Source organism: Rana temporaria, chromosome 8 (genome assembly GCF_905171775.1).
Source record: "Rana temporaria chromosome 8, aRanTem1.1, whole genome shotgun sequence".
NCBI classification, from domain to species: domain Eukaryota; kingdom Metazoa; phylum Chordata; class Amphibia; order Anura; family Ranidae; genus Rana; species Rana temporaria.
The window spans coordinates 134929936-134951734 of NC_053496.1; the positions used below are offsets into that span (position 1 = coordinate 134929936).

Genomic DNA, 21799 nt, shown 5'->3' on the forward strand with positions numbered 1-21799 from the left:
TTACACCGAAGCCTGTAAAGCATTGTATCCACGATGGCCGTGGTCCTGCAGACTCTCAAACACTGTCTGCCAGTATCTTCATTACGGACAGGCAGTTACTAAATTTCAGGAAGAATCAATTAAATACAAGGAGGCTCACCAGATCCCTTGCAGTTCATTGAGAAGACAAGCCTCAAGTTTAAGTTCATTAATTCATAGAGCTCTGTGAACAAAAGGCTTGGCTGTGTAAGGCTCCCCTGTTTTTAAATTGTGACAGTGGGTGCTGGGAGAGAATCCCATGTTCACTGTCACAGGGAAGGAGGGAATTAGGGGGAGAGGATGCAGGAGCTGGAACATGTTATATACTCCACCCTAAATACAGGTGGAACATGTAACATGTTCCAAAAGTGTACTTTAATAGATGCCGTATTCTTTGGATTTGTGCTGGAAGTGATAACACACCCACTCTCCATCCAAAGCCTTACCCCCTACCTGCCATCCCCAATCAATAAAATCTCCAACATACATACCTTAAAGTGGAACCTAACCCTCCTATCCTTTACAGCTGAGGAAGCTGCCATCTTAGCCTCTATTTGATTTGCAGTTGTCGTGATGTTGCATATTTAATGGGTGAACGTTTGATTAAAAGCTAGTGCTAGCGGCTCGGCTTGGGTTCCCCCATAGCAAGCTGCTTGCTGTGGGAGCACTCGGCAGGAGGGAGGGGCCAGGATCACCAGTGAGGGACCCAAGAAGAGGAGGATCTGGACTGCTCTGTGCAAAACCATGTCACAGAGCAGGTAAATATTACATGTTTATTATTTTTAAACAAAAAAAAGTTTAAAGTGGTTGTAAAGACAGAAGTTTTTTTTTTTTTAAATCTTAAAGGGGTTGTAAAGGTTTGTTTTTTATTTTCTAAATAGGTTACTTTAAGCTAGTGCATTGTTGGTTCACTTACCTTTTCCTTCCATTTCCTTTCTAAATGTTTTTTTTTCTTTGTTTTCTTTGTCTGAATTTCTCACTTCCTGTTCCTCCTCAGTAAGGTGTTCAGTAAGCTGTTCTAAATGACTTTCCACCGCTCAGATGATGGTAGAAAGCTTACTGAGGAGCTTACTGAGGATAAACAGGAAGTGAGAAATTCAAACAAAGAAAAACAACATTTAGAAGGAAAATCTAAGGAAAAGGTAAGTGAACCAACAATGCACTAGCTTGAATGAACCTATTTAGAAAATACAAGACGAACCTTTACAACCTTTTAATGCATTAAGATAAAAAAAACTTCTGTGTGCAGCAACCCCCCTCAGCCCCCCTAGTACTTATCTGAGCTCCCTCTCTATCCAACGATATTGCACTAGAGACTCGGCTGTCTGGAACTCCCCTCCTCATTGGCTGAGACAGCAGCGAAGCCCCATTGGCTCCAGCTGCTGTCAATCAAAGTCAGTAAGCCAATGAAGGGGGGGGGGGGCAGGGTTGGGCCAGGCCACAGGCCACTTGGAGCTGTGGCTTGGCTCCTGTGCCCCCATAACAAGCTGCTTGCTGTGGGGGCACTCAACAGGAGGGAGGGCTCCAGGTAAGTATAACATATTTATTATTAAAAACAAGACTTTAGTATCCCTTTAATATCACTTTAAAGAGACTCTGTCAGCACCTGTAATATGTCACAGTCTGTTTGTGTGGTTACATGACTGTACAACTATGAACAAATATATAGATGCTGTGAAAGAGCATTTGTCACAGATCCCAGTTCAATGTCTCTTACCAGTGATTTGTGGCTGCTGAAATTGTAGATAACAGGGCAGTACCCAACAGCCAATGAAATTAACTAAATGAACAATAGAAGGCTACATAATTCATAGACAGCATCCAACACTGATGCCACGTACATCATTTTTCGGCATGAAAAAAAACGTTGTTTTAAAAAAATGTCATTTTAAATGATCGTGTGTGGGCTTCACATAATTTTTCAGGTTCTGAAAAACGACAAAAAAAAAATTTGAACATGCTGCCTTTTTTAACGTTGTTTAAACAATGTCGTTTTTCGGGTTGTAAAAAATGATCGTGCGTGGGCTAAAACGATGTTAAAAACCCGCGCATGCTCAGAAGCAAGTTATGATACGGGAGCGCTCGTTCTGGTAAAACTACCGTTTATAATGGAGAAAGCCCATTCATCACGCTGTAACAGACAAAAAAGCGCAAATCGTCTTTTACTAACACGGAATCAGCTAAAGCAGCCCAAAGGCGAATGGAGCCTTCCTACATGTTGTACGTCACCGCGCTTTGCTAGATAATTTTTTTAAAACGATGGTGTGTGGGCAACGTCGTTTTAATGATGAAGTTGGAAAAACTTCGTTTTTTCAACATGCTGAAAAATTATGTTTTTTTTCATGCTGAAAAATAAGTATTTCCCCTAAGGAATCACTTAGAAAACACATTTAAATAAAAATGTTTTTTGGCAAAGGGCAACACAATTAATAAGGGGGGTGGATGGCCTAGACTATGAGGATCAATTGCATAGATTATATTTTATTAACTCTGAAGAAAAGGCGCTTAGGAGGGGATATGATTACAATGTAGAAATATATCTAATACAGTTATTGATACAGTCACCTTTAACTGTTTACTTAACTTTAGCTTGAGAAAAGTTTTTTTTTTTTGCTGTTAGAGCAATACAAATTTGAAATTCCTTTCCCCAGAAAGTGGTATTAGCTGAGAGTTTTGGCAACTTCAAAAAACTTTTAGATGTCTTTCTCAGGAAGCAGAAATTACAGGGCTATGGGAATTGTTAGATAATAAAAATCACGAATGAATACACACATATAGATTGAACTGGATGGACCTGTTTCTTTGTTCAACCTTATACATTATGTAACTATGTCACATTCAGAAAAGCAGGAGGAGAGGGTCCTTTTAAATATGACTTACACCTGTTTTACTGTTTTACCGAATGACCCCCAGTTCGGTTCGCACCAGAACTTTAGAACATCGCAAAAGTTTGAAACCAAATAATGAACCCCATTGAAGTCTATGGGACCAGAACTATAAAAATCAAAAGTGCCCATTTTGAAGGCTTATATGCAAATAATTGGACATACAATGATTAAGAGGGTTTCGGGTACTGCCCTGGGGGACATGTATCAATTTTTAAATGAGCAGTGATTTACTCATGCTCAAAATGAAAGCATAAAAAAAAGAAATAACAATAAAAATGAAAAATTCCTTTCAATACAGTGTCTGAGGGGTCCCCTTAGTCTACATGTAAAGTGTAAAATCTGTACCGTGTATAGAACCTGCTGCAGCAATAATTGTATTTATAAAGTAAAAAAAAATGAAATTTTCCCTGCAAGCTTTCTCTATTTTGTAAACACTGGCTTGGGGAGCCAGTCTGTATGATGAGGCCACAATGTACTGCACTGGGAACAAGATTAGAGATTTTTTGGATACATTCTGGTGTCTCCTCCACAAACTTTGGATAGAAGTAACAAGTGCAGAAAAATTGGTCTTTGGGTCTCAGAGGTGTCTTCACACTGTAATCCTATAGAGGTACTTTTGATGAAAGCAAGAATTGCTTTGCTGTCAAAAATTGAAATGATATGCACCTGTCAAACATGTGCAGAAAAATTGGTCTTTGGGTGTTAATTGTGCTCATGAAACCTACACCAAATAAATTCTTCCAGATGAAATCAACACTCACAACACTAGGCAGCCTAGAAGTCTTGCAGAGATTCCACATCCCAAAAACGCATTATCAGCAACATCGCCATCAGGGGCTTCATAGCTGCTGGTAATCAAGGATTGATTCATTTTGATAAATGTCAGACGGTCCATGGAGTCTGTGGACAGATATACTCTATTATCAGTAATAAAACATTCAACAGAACTGAATGCCAGTTCGGAAAGCACACTGGATGCAGGGCAGCCCAGCAGCTCAATTGCATACTGGGAAAGTGCTGGCTAGTGGTTTATTCTCGTAACCCAGTATATCGTCAACTGGAAAGTTCTTCATCTCTGTTTTTACCCATAGGTAAACGTCCACCATATGATGCAGATGCTGCGGATGGGATGTGGAAGCTGACAGCATTGTGAAATGTATTACTTAGGCGGCCCACTCCACCACTCCTCTCCTTACCAACAGAAGCCTCAAAACGATGTTTTCCACAACACTGTAGTGTTAGATATATCCCTCTTTAAGGTGTCCCCAAGAGATTTCATCTTCTACACACTCTGTGGGGACAGGATGAGTTCCGAGATTTTCCTTTGTAACGGTAGTCAAGGAGGGTTGCCAACCAATAGTGATCCTTCTCCTTGATGCCATATATTCTTGGGTCCTTTCACAGGCTTTGAAGCATGAGGGAGCCCGCGCACCACAAGTTTGCAGAGGCATGAAAAGCAGACTCCTCTAAGGTCACTGAGGATTACAGTATCTGCCTCCTCCCAGCCACTTACTACTTCCAAGGATTCCAGGGATGGAAAACCATTTCTTAAGGTTTGACATATGTCTTCCTCTGCTTCAATGCCTCCAAAACTGCCAGAATCCTCCTTATCCTCCTCCTACCTCTCCTCTTGTGTGTTCTGTGGCGTAGGAAGAATGGTGTCTGCATAAAGCAGACCTTGAGAGGAAAGGAAGTCCTCCTTTTCCTCCGGCTGCTCTACCTCCAGTGTGCTGTTCAGAATGCCACGCAGAGTCTGCTCCAGCAGACAACAGGAATTGTGTCACTGATGCATGAATAATTACAGCTCACCATCCTTGTGGCCTCCTCAAATTGTTACAGTACAGTGCATGCATCTTTTACCAGAAACCAATGGCTTGGGAAAAAAAGCCGAAGTGGCCTGAGCATGTTGTTGTGCCATACACACACAGGTACTAGTTGATGGCCCTCTGCTGCATGTGCAGCTGTTTCAGCATTGCCAAAGTCGAGTTCCACCTTGCGGGAATGTCACAAAACAGGTGGTTTATGGGCAGGTGGAGTTCCCTCTGACTTTCAGCCAATCGAGCACTGGCTGTGTATGACTGCCTTTTTTGGCCTGCTTTAGCAGATCTTACAAACATGGGTACCTATTTAAGAAATGCTGCACCACCAAATTGAGGACATGTGCCAAGCATGGCACATGTGTCAACTTTCCCTGTCTAAGGGCGGACAGGAGGTTTGTGCCATTATCGCACACCACCATTCCTGGCTCCAGCTGGCATGGCGTGAACCACTTCTGGGCCTGCCCTTGCAGAGCTGCAAGAATCTCTGCTCCGGTACGGTTCCTGTCCCCTAGACACACCAGCTTATGCACTGCATGGCACCTTTTTGCCTGACTCATTGAATAGCCCCTTGAATGCTTATGTTTATAAAACAATTCAGCAGAGGAGGGCATTGAAGAGGAGGTGGGGGTAGAGCTGACAAATATTGCATTATCACCACTAGCTGTATGGAGACATGGTGGCACAACAAGCTGCAGCACTGAACCCTGTCCTGCATCCTTCCGAGTTGCAAGCAGGGTTACCCAATGTGCTGTAAACTAAATATATCGTCCCTGACCATGCTTGCTGGACCACGTGTCAGTAGTAATGTGGACTTTGCGGCTGACTGCCTTGCCCAACAATGCCTTCCACGTGATGGTACAGAGCTGGAGTGGACTTGTGTGAAAAGAAATAGCCACTGGGAACCTGCCATTGTGTTACATCACATTCTGCAAATTTATAGAAGGGGCAGAATCCACCAGACGGAAAAGCCAAAGGTTGTAAAGCCAGCAGCTTTGACAAGCTTGCATTTAACATGTGGGTGGCAGTGACTGTATTTTTTTTGCTGCAGCAGATAGGGCAGAGAAATGTGCTGGCTATACTCTACAGCTGGTGGTTTGCTACTGGCAGATGTGCTACAAGGACCTGGGACATCCTGCGTTATACCATCATCTTTGTCAGTGGAGGCTGCTGAGAGGTCATAAGGAACATAATTGCATCTATTTTGTGTGGCTTTCAGGTGCTCTTGCCAATGGGCTGAGTGGTTGGAGGTTAAATGCCTTGTCAAGCATGTGGTATCCAGATGGCTGGTGTTTTTCCACACTTGAAGAGCTTGAGACAAAGTTTGCAAACTGCAACAGTGCAATCGGCTGCATATGTGCTAAAAAAGGCCCAGACAGCTCTATGAAGTCCATGTTCCTACCTTCCTCAACCTCAGAACCAACATCTGAATCAAGTAATGGCTGTGCATCGTCAAGGAGCAAATGGCTGATGCTATGTTCAAATAACTCAGCTGACTTCTCCATGCCTGATGCTGGGGCTATGGCAGGAATAACTGTGGACAAAGAGGCTGAATAAGCCACTCTGGCAGCTGCAGTGGACTGCTCACTAGTTTCTGCTTGGTTGACGGAGGATGAGGATGGTTTTAATAATCCAGTCCACCACCTCCTCTGCATACTGTGGCTGGATAGCACGGGCAACATCACTAAACAGAGGAAATGATGCCCTGCTTGAGGACTGACCACGTCCACCTTTGCCCCTCACAGTGCCATGGGAATCTCTGCCTCTCTTTGTTGGCCTCCCAGACATGATGGGGGGTGCTTTTTAACAAAATGTAATAAATATGTGGATATGTGTACATGGATGCACTTTAATTAAATGAAAGTGGTGTTTTGTGCCCTTTAACCTAAGTGCTCACTACACACTGCACTGACACACTACAATATACTACACTAAAACTGCACTGACGCACTGCAATATACTGCCTTAAACATGCAGTAACGCACAGAGATATACTGCGTTAAATGTGCAGTAACACACTAAAATAGACTGCGTTAAACGGCATATAACGCATTGAAACATACAGCAATACACGTGTAGTAATGCACAGAAATATTTTTAATAGTTTTAATAATAATACGTTTTTATTTTTTGCGCTATAAACAAAAATAGAGCGTCAATTTTAAAGAAAAAAATCAATATTTTTGACTTTTTGCTATAATAAATATCCCCCAAAAATATATTAAAAAACAAATTTCTTTCTCAGTTTAGGCCAATATGTATTCTTCTACATATTTTTTGTAAAAAAAAAATGCAATAAGTGTATATTGATTGGTTTGCACAAAAGTTATAGGCCCAGATTTACGTACAGCGGCATATTTTTGTGCGGCCATAGCGCGCATCTCATATGCGCTACGCCGACGTAACATTGAGAGGCAAGCTGAGTATTCACAAAGCACTCGCTTCCATATTTGCGCCGGCGTAACGTAAATTGGCCGGCGTAAGCCCGCCTAATTCAAAGTAGGGAGGTAGTGGGCGTGATCTATTAAAATTAAGCATGACCCCATGTAAATGAATGGCAGAACGAACAGAATCACGTCAAATTTACTCCCTAAGATACGCCGGCTCAATGCCTACGACGTGAACGTAACCTACGCCCAGCCCCATTCACGTACGACTTACGTAAATGGCGTAAAATACGACGGCTGTTCCGTCGTCCATACCCTAACATGACTTACCCCTGCTTTAGGTGGAATAACTTTACGCCGGACGTATGCCTTACGTAAATGGGGTAGATTACAGCAACGGGCACAAGTACGTTCGTGAATCGGCGTATCTCGGTCATTTGCATATTCTACGCGTAAATCAATGGAAGCGCCCCTTGAGGCCAGCGTAAATATGCGCCCAAGATACGACGGCGTAGAAGAATTACGTCGGTCGTAAGAAGCCAAAATTCAGGCGTATCTTGTTTGCTGAATAAGGCGCATAGATACGACGGCGCATCTGTAGACTTACGCAGCGTATCAGAAGATATGTCGGCGTAAGTCCTTTCTGAATCCGGGCCATAGAGTCTACTAAATAGGGGATAGATTTATGGCATTTTTTAGTTAATTTTTTATTATTATTAATGGCGGCGATCTGCCTTTTTCTATCGTGACTGCGACATTATGGCAGACACATTGTACACTTTTGACACTATTTTGGGACCATTGTCATTTATACAGTGACCAGTGCTATCAAAATGCACTGATTACTGTGTAAATGACACTGTCAGGGAAGGGGTTAAACACTAGGGGACGATCAAGGGGTTAAGTGTGTCCTAAACAAATTGAGAGAAAGAGGGATCACCGCTCCAGGTCGGTCAACTATGTAGTAATAGACTAACTCAGGATACCGTGGGTGCTGGCAGTGCACTAGACATGCATAGGATATGAAGAGAAGAATGGATAGCCACACTCCGATGATCATTAAGGTTGTCTTTTATTCAAATGAACAGCAGATACATCACATCACAGGGGTACAGCAATGGAACAGCCGACGCGTTTCGCACTGAACTAGTGCTTATTCATGGCAAAAAATAAATGTTTCATAGTTTGTTATAACATTTTGCACACAAGTAATTTTTTTCCTTCACTGATGCATGCTGTTGAGGCTGCACTGATGGGAACTAAGAGGTGGCACTGATGGGCACTAAGAGGTGGCACTGATGGGCACTGATGAGGTGGCACTGGTGGGCACTGATGAGGAGGCACTGGTGCGGCTGCACTGATAAGAGGCACTTATAGGTGGCACTGACGGGCTCTAAAAGGTGGCACTGACGGGCTCTAAAAGGTGGCACTGATGGGCTCTTAAAGGTGGCACTGATGGGCTCTTAAAGGTGGCACTGATAGGCACTGGTAGGTGGCACTGATGGGCACTGATTGGCTCTGATTGGCAGCACTGGTGGACACTGATTAGCAGCACTGGTGGGCACCGATTGGCAGCACTGGTGGGCACTGTTGGGACTGCACTGATAATCAGGACACTGATATTCAGTGCCCTGGTTATCAGTGTCAGTGTCCCTTTAACAGAAGCCAGTTATCGTCTTTCTTCTTCTCTCCTCGTGTTGTCAGCTTGAGGAAAGAAAAGCTGATGAACAGCTTGTGTTTACATCCTGTGATCAGCTGTCATTGGCTGACATCTGATCACATGGTAAAGGGCCGCTATAATTTGCCTTTTACCCAAATTTGTGATCAGCTGAGCCCGAAGTGCGATCATAGAGTAGTCCACCACTCGCGCAGACAGCACGATCAAAAGAAGGCTATACTGTAGCTTTCAGCTATAGCGTGGGCGTGGTGTCTTTAAAGTAGTTCAACGATGTGCGCAAGAGTAGAGGCTCTTTCCACTCTCTGCCTTCTCAGTGGCTCAGCTGATCAATCACAGCTAGTGGGGAGGGAGTGGGGCTGAGCCACATTCTGTGTGTATTTAGACACTCAGATAAGGGCTCGGGAGTGAGTCAGCACAAGTGCCCCCATAGCAAACAGCTTGCTATGGGGGCACACAGCAGGGGAGAAGTTGATGGGGAGTTCCGGTGGGGGACCCGAGAAATGGGGGATCAGGACTGCTCTGTGCAAAACCATTGCACAAAGCAGGTAAGTATAACATACTTGGGCTGAGTATCCGTCTTCATTTCATGGGGAGAGAAAAATTGGGAGTTTACAGAATGTAATTTGAAAAGACGACATTGTAAGATGTCTATGCTTTCAGTTCTGCTCTTAGGAAGTGAAGAGGGCATTGCATTTCTGGCTAGAATAAAACAAAATTAGTATGCACCTAAATGGTGTGAGTAGCTCTAAAATCACGTCCATAAATAAGTCCAATAATGTACAGACAAGGGCAGCTGGTCCAAGAGTAGAAGCAGGCTCTGTTATGGCTAGAAAGAACAGAAGAAGGGACAAGCATCTCTCAGGCCGCGTACACACGATCAGTCCATCCGATGAGAATGGTCCGAAGGTGTGTAGGCACATCAGACTGATGGTCTGATGTGCCTACACACCATCAGTTAAAAAAACAATCGAGTCCAACGCGGTGACGTAAAACACAACGACGTGCTGAGAAAAATGAAGTTCAATGCTTCCAAGCATGCGTCGACTTGATTCTGAGCATGCGCGGGTTTTTAACCAATGCTTTTGCATACTAACCGCCGGTTTTGACCTATCGGTTAGGCGTCCATCGGTTAAATTTTAAAGCAAGTTCTAAAATTTTTGACCGAAGGATAACTGACCGATAGGGCCCACACACCATCGGTTTGGACCGATGAAACGGTCCTTCAGTCCGTTTCCATCGGTTTTGACCGACCGTGTGTATGCGGCCTAAGTGTATTTTCTTAGATGCATTTATTAAAAGGCAATAAAATATTCACTCACATGAAATTGAATAGTAACAAGCATGTCAGAAGTATGAAGGATGATCGTGAGGCACGCCTCCACTGGGATGCAAGCAGCACTCTTGGCTTTTCAGGGGAGACAAGATAACATTCTGCACACTAGTAGCTAGATTCAGAAAGAGTTAAGCCGGCGTATCAGTAGATACGCCGTCGTAACTCTGAATCTAAGCCGTTGTACATTTAAGTGTATTCTCAAATTGAGATACACTTAAATGTAGCTAAGATACGACGGCCTGCGGCGTCATATCTTAGCTGTCTAGTTCCGCCGGCCACTAGGGGCGTGAACGCTGATTTACGCCTAGAATGCGTAAATCAGTGAGATACGCCTATTCACGAACGTACGCTTGCCCGTCACAGTAAAGATACGCCGTTTACGTAAGGCGTTTTCAGGCGTAAAGTTATTCCAACAAAAAGCTGGCCTAGTCAATGTTAAGTATGGACGTCATTCCCGCGTCGAATTTTGAAAATGTTACGTTGTTTGCGTAAGTCGTCCGTGAATGGGGCTGGACGTAATTTACGTTCACGTCAAAACCAATAAGTCCTTGCGGCGTACTTTGGAGCAATGCACACTGGGATATGTCCATGGACGGCGAATGCGCCGTTCGTTAAAAACGTCAATCACGTCGGGTCACGATTCATTAACATAAAACACGTCCCCCTGTTCCTCATTTAAATTAGGTGCGCTTAGGCCGGCACATTTACGCTACGACAACGTAACTTAGGACACAAGTACTTTGTGAATACAGCACTTGCCTCTCTAACTTATGGCGGCGTAGCGTAAATACGATACGCTACGTCGGCTGAAATACACCGCCCTACGTGAATCCAGCTATAGGACTGTGTCTGTAGATAGCAGGTACAAAGAGGCAGATTCTCCCTGAATTGTACAGTTATTGGACAACCATTTTTTCTCCATCATCAATAAATATTCTTTAAGATTTTTTTTTTTACACACTGTCATAATATTCAAAGCCAAGTAAGAACCAAAGAATACATTCTTTGTAAGCTGGTAGTTTGTTATCTATGGCAATAGTTGGAACTGCCTGGTTCCAATTGAGGTCTATTATAGAATGTGAAGGTCCTATTTTCTTATTTTCTATGTTTCTCTATAGCCAATAATTTGATATCCAACAGTTTTTCCTGCATCTTGTGTCCTGTAATTATATTTAAGTGAAAAAATACAAACCCATAAAACTGTTTACTGTAACCTAACAGTATCCATGAATCTTGATTATTTCTTTATTTATTTCAATTCAGATAAATTATTACAAATTGTTCATTTTTTTTTTCTTAATAGAAACAAGATGAAATAGAAGCTATTGTCAGTATATCGGATGGACTAAATAAGGTAAAATGGAAAAAATATTAGTACTGTAATGAATGCATTGTTTGATAAAATATAAGGAATAAAATGTTGCTTTGTCAAGAGGAACTTCACCCATTTTCTAAAAAGTACAAAAGTCAACAGCTACAACTACTGTAGCTGCTGAATTTTACAAATTAGGTACTTAAAAGCCCATGCTGTCTTTTATAGCCGGTTCTTCTCATTGCTGATGCTGCCATCTTGGATTTGGGAGTTGGCTGTAACTTCCTGATAACTTGCAGCTGGCTCCATGTTTGAGATTGTGCAGCTCAGGGCAACAAGACTGGTTCTGCAGCCTCTTGGAATGTGTTGTGTCCTAGGAGGCTGTGGGCAGTGAGGGGAGAAGAATGTGAAAATTTCATTCTAGCCTAGATGTCATTTCAGAAAGTGGGAGTGGGTACTTGTCAAAAAGGTAACCTATCCCCCCAAAAATACAAATAAACCCACCTCTGATATTTTTTGGGGAGGAGGGATGAGTGGTACTTTAATTTTAACTTGATCTCTGTTAAACTTTGAGCTTTTTTTTGTTTTTTAAATATTTTTGTTTTACTTTATTGCATACTTGTTGGCTACATTGTCATAAACAATGTACTTGTATGAGCATATGCATAGCCTCATCCTGTGAAAATGTTTTAAAATGAGGCATCAAATACAGTGAACAGGAACCAATCACCACAGTTCCCAATCACGTTGCGTTAACCAGTAGCCATCAGTTGTTTAATGCACTACAGCTCATGTCCGTTATTTTTAAAGCTGAACTTCAAAAAGTTATTAAAAACACAAATTATTGTAGTTTTTTTTTCCCATGTTTTTGTGTATATAAAACTAAAAATAGTTTCTTTATTGAGAAACACATGATTCCAAGACATTTCAATTTTACTGCAGCCTAGGAGGTTTTGGACATGGCAAATGAAATAATAGTGACTAGCTTGGTGTAACCACTCTGGGGCCGCGTACACACTACCGGTCAAAAACCGACCGTGTGTACCACTGACTGATCGGGCCAAACCGATGTTTAGTACACAAAAGCATCGGTTCAAAACCCGTGCATGCTCAGAATCAAGTCGACGCATGCCTGGAAGCATTGAACTTCGTTTTTTTTCAGCACGTCGTGTGTTTTACGTCACCGCGTTTTGACCCGATCGGTTTTTGAACTGATGGTGTGTACACACATCAGACCATCAGGCCACTTCAGCGGTGGACCAATGAAAACGATCCGTCAGACCATTCTCATCGGATGAACCGGTCGTGTGTACAGGGCCTGGGTCCCAGCATGCTTAAGTTTTATTGCTCAATCAAGGTCTCTTATGCAGCTATCTGGATTGGATTAGATATTGTCAGCCATATTTTTGGAGGCTGTACCCAGACCCCACTTGACTAGAGGATTGTGGGACCTGCATGGAATGTAACCTTTAAGCACTGTCCTCTGCTTGTGGTGCTTTGTATTAGAACTAAGTTGACCCTGTTTGAGGAGCAACATGTCAGATCCCACACACAAGAGGAGCAGTCCTGTTGCATTGGGTGCCTCTAGTTCAAGATCCATTAACAATCTGATACAGCCTGCAGTGTACCCTCTTAAAGACCATGCTGCATTCTTTGAAGTTCTCTTTGGCTCCGTTGGGTGGGCTTCCCCCTCTCAGTTTCAACCTGGGCGGATTTCACAACAGTTATTCAGGATTTTATGAGCCAAGAGGCAGTTATTTTTTTATTGTTGCAGGGGACATAACACCTTCGCCTGCAGAATTTTTATCTTACCTGATTGCAGCCTTAGCGATCTCTGAGCTTTCTGTTGCCAAAGCTCTATCTGATGAAGACTCCCACCGACTCTTTCAGGATGAGATTGTCCCTAAAGAGTCAAAGGCAGCCATCATAACTCCCAGTCTGAGAGAGACCATATCAGCTCTTACTGATGCAATGCATGCTAACTTAAACATGGTGAAGAACCCTTTAGATTCCACTATTGCTGCTACTAGTCTGGAATGCCCAAATTGCATTTCAACCTGCCCTGTCTGTTATGTTAGTTTCTCCACTTCACATCACAGCACACAGCAAAGATGTCATTCACTGACACTCAAACGGCCAGCTTATGAAGGTGCATTCTGAGCACCCAACTGGCCATCGGTGTAAAATACAGTATCTCCTTCCCTTCTTCTCTACCTCAGAGGTTGAGTTAAGAGGGAGAGAGGAGAGAAACTGCTGCAATGTTAGGATGAAGACGTCTATCAGCACCAGCCCCTCCCAAAAGTGAAAGTCATTTACTTGCCTGATCCCACTCCCATCATTCTGCAAGACCAGCACCTGCAGCCTCTTCTCCACTACCACAATTCGGTGGTCACAGGTCCTCTGATGTCATCAAGTACTATGCTGTCCCTATAGCCTTGCATTGGAAGTGAGTATGCTGAGGGACACTTCACCAATATAATTTATTGGAGTGATTATCAGGTAAGTAAAGCTGCTTGTTCTAGTCTGTTAGGAGTGAACAAGCAAATACCCCTAAATGTTCATAATAAAATAAATATATAAATAAATAAGACACACCCACTGCTTGGAAGAGTTTTTTTTCCCTGGAGACGGCTTTAAAAGGCTTTAAAACTGCATGTCAGATTTATATAAATCCTGATTTTGATTTCCGTTAAAAAATCTACTACTGTGTTTAATGTAGCACAGCATAGGCAGATGAAGGGCTGTGTTACCAAAAAAATCAAAAATCGAAAACTATCTGGATCAAATTAACTTTACCTTATGACTGTGGGCATATTAAAGGCACATCACAATGGTTTTGAGTTGATTTAATTTTTTCTCTTACTATGTATCTGTGTGTGTATCTTTCAGACAATGTGAGACTGAACCGCAGCTGAAATCTCCCAGGAGCCTAATGGTAGAGGATCTGGGAGGAAACAAGGCTTTCATATAAATGTTTTATGTATCTGTTGACAACATTTTGCATATTAAAGCATGAGCTATGGCTAGCAAGTCTCCTAATGTTTATTGAAGAGATGTTATATGTACCATAACTAAAATCAAACTCATGCATGGCCAACTTACAGGTTCCATTACTACCTGCCCACTATTTATACTTGCCTACTGTTTGCTCCTCCACCACTCTGTTTGCCTGCTGAAGTGAATTGAATTGCCCTTTATTTAGTGGTATAGGGGAGCATGCTTCTCTTCATTACCTGCCAATGTATGGCTTTGGGTGCCTGAGTATTTAGTTTTTACACATGATCACTGTTGCTTTGTTTGACATTGGTTGAATTCTATTTAAGACTTGGGGCTTTCATTTGCTTGACAGGTTTCTGAGAGAGTACGTATTTTGGTGACAGATGCCAATGATGAGAGTCCAGAGTTCCAGAAAACACCATACATTGTGAATGTCCCGGAGGTACGTGTAATTATACTAATAGCTTGGCAATTCTCAAATACTATTCATGATAGCTGAGAGATCTGGCCATATTAACTGTTATCCCCTATTTAGCTCATTATAATAAGATTGTCTCATATTTTCCTTGGGCATCTTTTTTAATCATACACGCATGAATGTGTAAACTGTGTGTTTTGACTGTAATATAAAAGACAAGGCAGAAAGTAAAAAATTAAAAAATAAAGCAGTAATCTGAAACATTGTCTAAATACAAATAATTTTTCCTTAGGATACATCTCCAGGAAGCAGTATTTTTCAGGTGGAGGCACTGGACAAAGACATGGGATCTGGTGGAAGCATCACATATTTAATGCAGGTAGGTTTTATTCTTGAAATCTAAAATAAATGTATCCTTGATCATACATTAACTAGAAAGTGATATTTGGTGTACATTTAGTACTAGGGTTAATTTTGGGCTGCTCTTTGGCTATTTGTCTAGTACTCTTCAGGGAAGAGATTTCCCTGGGGAAAGCAATCAGTGGACATGCTGTGTCATGCCATGTTAAATTTGATGGTACAGAGTACATTGAAGAGATTTATTAGCTGCAAATGTGTTTTGAGCTATTTTGTAGTTGCAAAAGTAGATTGAAGTTATTAGTTTACATGTAGGAATCCCAACATCACAGGGGGCTGTGTTAGGAACTGTGCTAGGGCTGTGCTACCCCCTGGGTAGTCAAATTTGCTCCTACATTCAAATGCCCAAGTAAATAAAAAGATTTTATGGAAAGGAAACATGTTAAAAGTAAACATTTAATATGCATCAGCTATATGAAACACAGCTGATACTATAATATTTTAATAAATATTGAAGTAGAGCTATAGACAAAATGTTATTTTCATTTTGGATACAGTAAGGGAGGCTCATACCCCTGACAGTTTATTTGTTGCCATCTGTATCCATTTGGGAGATATCCCTTTATTACAGTTCATTACTACACTAAAAAGGGGTCCCTGGCCCCTGCCTGCAAAAGACAGTTGCTGAGGCCTGGCTGAGCCAATGTCAGGCCTAACCATGCATTGCTAGCTGTGCTTGGTAGAATTAGAACAACTTATATACACTCCGGTATATACAGATCTCTCTTTCTCCAGCACAAGTCTTACTGCAGACCATTACTACTCAGCTCCTCCAGCTCTATACTTGCTTGAGCAATTCTTTGTTCTAAAAGTCATCCAAATTGATTGTTCTAAAATCCACTGTTTGTCGGCATCTGCGGGAGGAGGAATTATGGGAAATCTGGAAGCCCCCTTTAGCAAGTGAATGGGTATCTGGTACATTGTACACCTAGAATGGTGCAGCACAATATAAATAAGTCCATACACTTTGCAATCAAAATGTAGTAAAGCGATGTAAGATGAAAACACCACATGATAATGGAAGGATCTTCAGCTGACACTGAGTATTCAAAGTGACAAATCCTCCATCGTCAAAAGTATACACTCTTACCAGATGGGAATGAACAGGTGGTCAAACACACTTGTTACCACACATGAGGTAGAAACGATGAGTCAATCCGGCAGTATAGCAGGCAGAATACAATCATGTAGATAAAAGGCATCTGATCCGTCTTGGTATCAGCCTTCTGTCATCTGTGCAGTAGCTCTCTCAGACTAGGAGTGGAAGGGGCAGCACTAGACAGACATTCTCTGCTCCATACACATTTGCTGAGAGGAACCTGCTCACTCCTTCCCACCACGGCTTCGAGACCCAATAATTTTAATAAAGGATCCTATCCCCATTGAGAACGTCTGTTAATGACGAAACATTGTCTGGGAAGGCGCACACTGAGGTCACCGCGTTCCATCTGAAGGAGGAAGGGCTCCTATTGCCGGCCGGCATACATACATGCTTTTAATCATGAGATGTTTGTAAGTACATGTCTTATGCATTTTTATTAAATATTTCGTACGGTATCACGCTATGGTCCGTTTTTATTTATATACCGAGGATATGTTCAATCATCGATGTGGTGCAATTTGAGATCTGCTCCCTGGATCCCTCCCCAGTCTGATGCTAATCTGATGTGGAGCCCATTGAATAGAATCTGTCTACATGCCTAATGTTTGGGTGGTTCTGGTAAGCGGCTTTCAGTTTGGTGGTGTGTTCACACTGAAGTTTTGCTGACACATGGTGGTGCTGCTACAAACTTTTCTATTGGACTGAATGTGCTTTTATTCATATTATCTATTATCATTGCTTTTTACCAGCCTGATATCTGGTTTCCTACTTGGCGCAGTTTACTTTTATATTGAATTTTAATAAAGGAATTGTCAAAAACTGTCTGTTGTGGTTGTTACCCAGACCCTGACAACCACAGCCCACATCAACATGGGGACAAGATGCTTTGGGGTGGGAGGACACAGTGCCCCCCGCTCCAAAGCACCCACCTCCACGGGGCATGTTGTCTGGTATGGTTCAGGGGGGTGCTCGCTCATCTCCCTATCTTGACTCCCAGGCTGCATGCTCAGATAAGGATCTGTTATGGATTTTGGGGGGGCCCCACACCAATTTTTTTTAACATTTTGACTTGGAGTTCCCCTTCATATTCATACCAGATCCGAAGGGCCTGGTATGGACTGGGGGGACCCTACGTTGTTTTTTTCCTTGATTTTTTATCTATATTGCAAGAAGTCGGCAATACATTACACCCACAAGCAAGTTTAAATTACATTTTTTCCTTTAGAAATGTCATTATTGTAGTGATATAGATGTATAGTATGATGACTTATAAATTACGTTGTTTTGCAGCAACACAGGTTCTCCAGAGAACGCAATTTTAATTTAACTTCCAATAACAAACAAAGTCCAAATTCCACAGATGATACAAAAGTCCAACAGAGTAATGTAGTGTCAAAGTCTCATCTTAGAGAATACGTGTTCTGATCACATCCAGACCAACATACGTCCATGCAGAGAATACATAGGGGGATATTCTCTCTGTGACAACCAGAACTCCCAGATTATATCTCCCATTCACTGAATAGCTGAGCAATTTGATTGGTCGTCTTTAATCTAACATCCTGTCATTCAGAGTGGCAGGTAGACAGAGTCACTAATTAGTATGCATCCTCGCATACTAATAAGCCCCCTCTAATAAGTAATTAGATTGCATGTGACCTGAGTAATTGTTTGATGTGTAAAAACGACTCCATCCTGTCTCTGCCTATTTGACAATGGACAAGTATCTTTTGACTTGTAACATGTAACTACAGGTCTGATGTGTAAACTAGACTTATCATTGAATTTAATTCAACTGATTGAGTAATGGTTTGATGTGTAGAAATAGACCCTTCCTGTCTCCCCATCCATTGACAATGGACAAGATTATTTTGCCTTGTAACATGTAATTACAGGTCTGATGTGCAAAATAGACTTCGTCCTGTCTCTTTGAATTACAAGTTTGAAATCTGGCCTGGTCAATTTTGGACACACACATGTGTGTATATATATATATATATATATATATATATATAACACCCAACATTTTACTACATATACTACATATACTACAACAATTATCACTGCGGCATGTTCTACACATGGCACAGATGTGCCACTTTACAGGCAGACTAAAGCCCTGTACACACGATGGGATATCTGATGGAATCTAATCCGATGGATTTTTTCGTCAGATATCCGATGAAGCTGACATTCATCAGTCTTGCCCACACACCATCAGTCAAAAATTTGACCATGTAAAAACACGGTAACGAAAAACACTACGACGTGCTGAGAAAAATTAAGTTCAATGCTACTGAGCATGCGTCGACTTGATTCTGCGCATGCATGGATTTTTGACCGATGGACTTCCACACAGACGATCGTTTTTTTTTCTATCGTCTTTTTTTTATCCTTACGAAAAATTTAAAACATGTTCTATTTTTTTTACTGATGGAAAACAAACCAATGAGGTCCACACACGATCAGTTTGTCCAATGAAAACAGTCCATCGGTCTGTTTTCATCAGACAAACCCATCGTGTGTACAGGGCTTTAGGAGACCCCCTAGGCACGATATTTAAGGCAATATTTCATTTTTATTGTTTCACTTTAAGCATTATTAAAATCACTGAAAAAAATATACTTTTAAAAACTTTTTTTTGCATTGATACATGTCCCCTAGGGTAGTACCTGGGTCCCCATACACTTTGTAGGGCAATAACTTGCATATAAGCTTTTAAAATTTGCATGTTCATGTCCCATTAACTTTAATAGGGTTCGCATGTTGGCTAGAACTTTTTGCCTGTTCGCGGTGTTCTGGTGCAAACCAAACCGGGGGGGGGGGTGTTCGATGCTCGGCCCATCCATACTTACCAATATCATCTAATATGCAATGTAAATTAGAATGATACTGTGTATGAGTTTCTGTAAGTGTCAATAGTATGTCATCTGTAAATAAAGATAATCCCATGAATATTAGTTTCTGTGCAAATGGCTTTGGCCAAAGGTTCTAGGCATAGTAAAAATGACAGAGAAGATAATAGACAACCCTGTACCGTACAATTGTCTAAAGGTAAGCTAGTGGACCTGGCATGTGGAAATTTGACCTGTGAAGTTGATGTGGAGTAGAGTGCTAAGATAGTTTTTAAAAAGGTCCTATGAATGATCTGCATTGCAAAACTGAAAACGTATATGGCCAACCCAATCTGTCATATGCTTTCTGGGTGTCTAGACTCAGCAACAAAGTATGTGCAGGGGTATTGCTCACAGTGTCTATAAGATCTATAGTTTGTCTAGTATTGTTCGCTGCCTGTGAGCAAGTGAGTACAAAGCCATCCTAGTCTCTATTAATGAGTCTGGGTAAAAGGGAAAATAAACTAGTAGCTTGTATTTTAGTAAAAATATTGTAGTCTGAATTTATTAAAGTGATTTGCCTATAGTTAGCCATGGGGGCTGGGTCTTTTCCTGGTTTAGGTATGACTGTTATATATGGATGCAGAAATTGTGTTGGGGGATCTCCTTTTTTAGGTAAAGACTGATATAGTTGAATAAGGGACCAAGACGGTGAGAAAATGTTTATAATATGAATAAGGCAGGCCATCTGGCCCTGGAGTTTCATTTAGGGGGTAATTGGTTTACTCTAGTGATAAGTTCTTCCATACTAATATACCCATTTAAAGAAAGAAGTTCAGTGGCAGATAGTAGGTCATTTTGAGAGAGAATATGACATTTTCAAAATTTTCTTTGTGAAAAGGAGGATGTAGGTTACATAATTTGCTGTAATATTTTTCAAAACATTTGCAAATCTAATTGGGCAGTAAGTATGAATGCCATAAGATTAAAGAAATAATTCAGGTGTGGATTGAGTGGCCATGTCCTCATCCTGTTAGTTAACATCCTATGTGTTTTATTTGCATACTCATAACATTTTTGTTTTGTCTAGGGAAGAAATCTTTCATTTATTTAAAGGCAAGATCTTTAAGACCATTAAGGGGCGGAGTTGGGTTACTGTGGGTCCAGACAGCAAAATTTCTTCTTTTTTCTTCAAAGTGTTAGGCCGCGTACACACGGTCGGTCAAAACCGATGAAAACGGACTGAGGGACCGTTTCATCGGTCCAAAACGATGGTGTGTGTGGGCCCCATCAGTCAGTTATCCTTCGGTCAAAAATTTTAGAACTTGCATTAAAATTGAACCGATGGACGCCTAACCGATAGGTCAAAACCGACGGTTAGTATGCAAAGGCATTGGTTAAAAACCTGTGCATGCTCAGAATCAAGTCGACGCATGCTTGGAAGCATTGAACTTCATTTTTCTCAGCGCGTCGTTGTGTTTTACGTCACTGCGTTGGACTTGATAGTTTTTTTAACTGATGGTGTGTAGGCACATCAGACCATCTATCAGCTTCATGGACTGATCGTGTGTACGCGGCCTTAAAGGTCTGGGTTCAGACAAGGCTAGGTTCAGAGTAATGAAAGCATGATCTGACCTAAGGATAGAGTTCATTTCAGAAGAGACCATGTCATGGAGTAAAGGTGCTGTTATTAAAAAGTAATCTAGTATAGAATGTGTTTTATGTGCCATAGAATAAACAATGAATTGATTATGTAGGATTTTTTTAACAGCTTACCTGTAAAATCCTTTTCTTGAAGGTACATCACAGGACACAGAGGTCCCTAACCTCTTTTGGGATTATTATATATTGCTGTGCTACAAAACTGAGACACTGCCCATTTGGGGGGGGGGGGGGTTATAAAGGAGAGGGGACTTCCTGTCTTGATTATGCCAGTGTCCATCACCTGAAGGTGGCCTATAACCTATGTAGTAATTACTGTCTCTGTGTCCATGATGTACCTTCAAGAAAAGGATTTTACAGTTAAGCTGTTATAAAAATCATATTTTTTGCAGCTCCAGATGGCACTCTAATTTCTATTTCAAAATAAATCCTGTTTCATCTCTACCACTTATATTGCAGCCTAACCAAGCTGCCTACATACTATCTCGCCAGTGAATAACATTTGTGGCTATTGTCTCTCTCTCTGTAAACTATACCTGAAGTCTGTCTTTTGAATATTTTGTGAAAAATTGGGAATAATGGGGGATATGGAGATGGAGATGAGATGGGGTTCAGGGAATATGGGGATGTGGATTTAAAGTATTTGTATGCACTCTTTATAATTTAACAAAATCTCAAAAAAGACACTGCAGTATGGTATTATGAAAAAAGAAGCTTGCAAATGATACTATTAGATTGTTTCACTGCTGGCTGTCTTGTAGAACGTTTAGGGCTTTAAAATAATTTTTTTAAGAGTAATCTTTCCTTTAGCATTTAGATCTGTTGTGACTGCAACTTCTGCTGTTCAATTCAGGCCTGTTAATGTTGCTTAAAAGTGTGGTGTCACAGCCAAATCTACCTAGAAATGCCTTTTTTTTCCCAAGTTGAAACCAATTG

General features: G+C 41.4%; 1 protein-coding gene across 2 annotated transcripts in view; it reads left to right on the plus strand.

The window, feature by feature from the left end:
- CDHR1 (cadherin related family member 1) overlaps window positions 1-21799 on the plus strand; it is a 226927-nt gene that overhangs the window by 38246 nt on the left and 166882 nt on the right. For both annotated transcript variants that reach the window (XM_040320726.1, XM_040320725.1), the window contains exons 4-6: window positions 11425-11475; window positions 14783-14872; window positions 15141-15227. In XM_040320726.1, the coding sequence (XP_040176660.1) occupies window positions 11425-11475; window positions 14783-14872; window positions 15141-15227 (228 nt within the window). The remainder of the gene's footprint in view (window positions 1-11424; window positions 11476-14782; window positions 14873-15140; window positions 15228-21799) is intronic.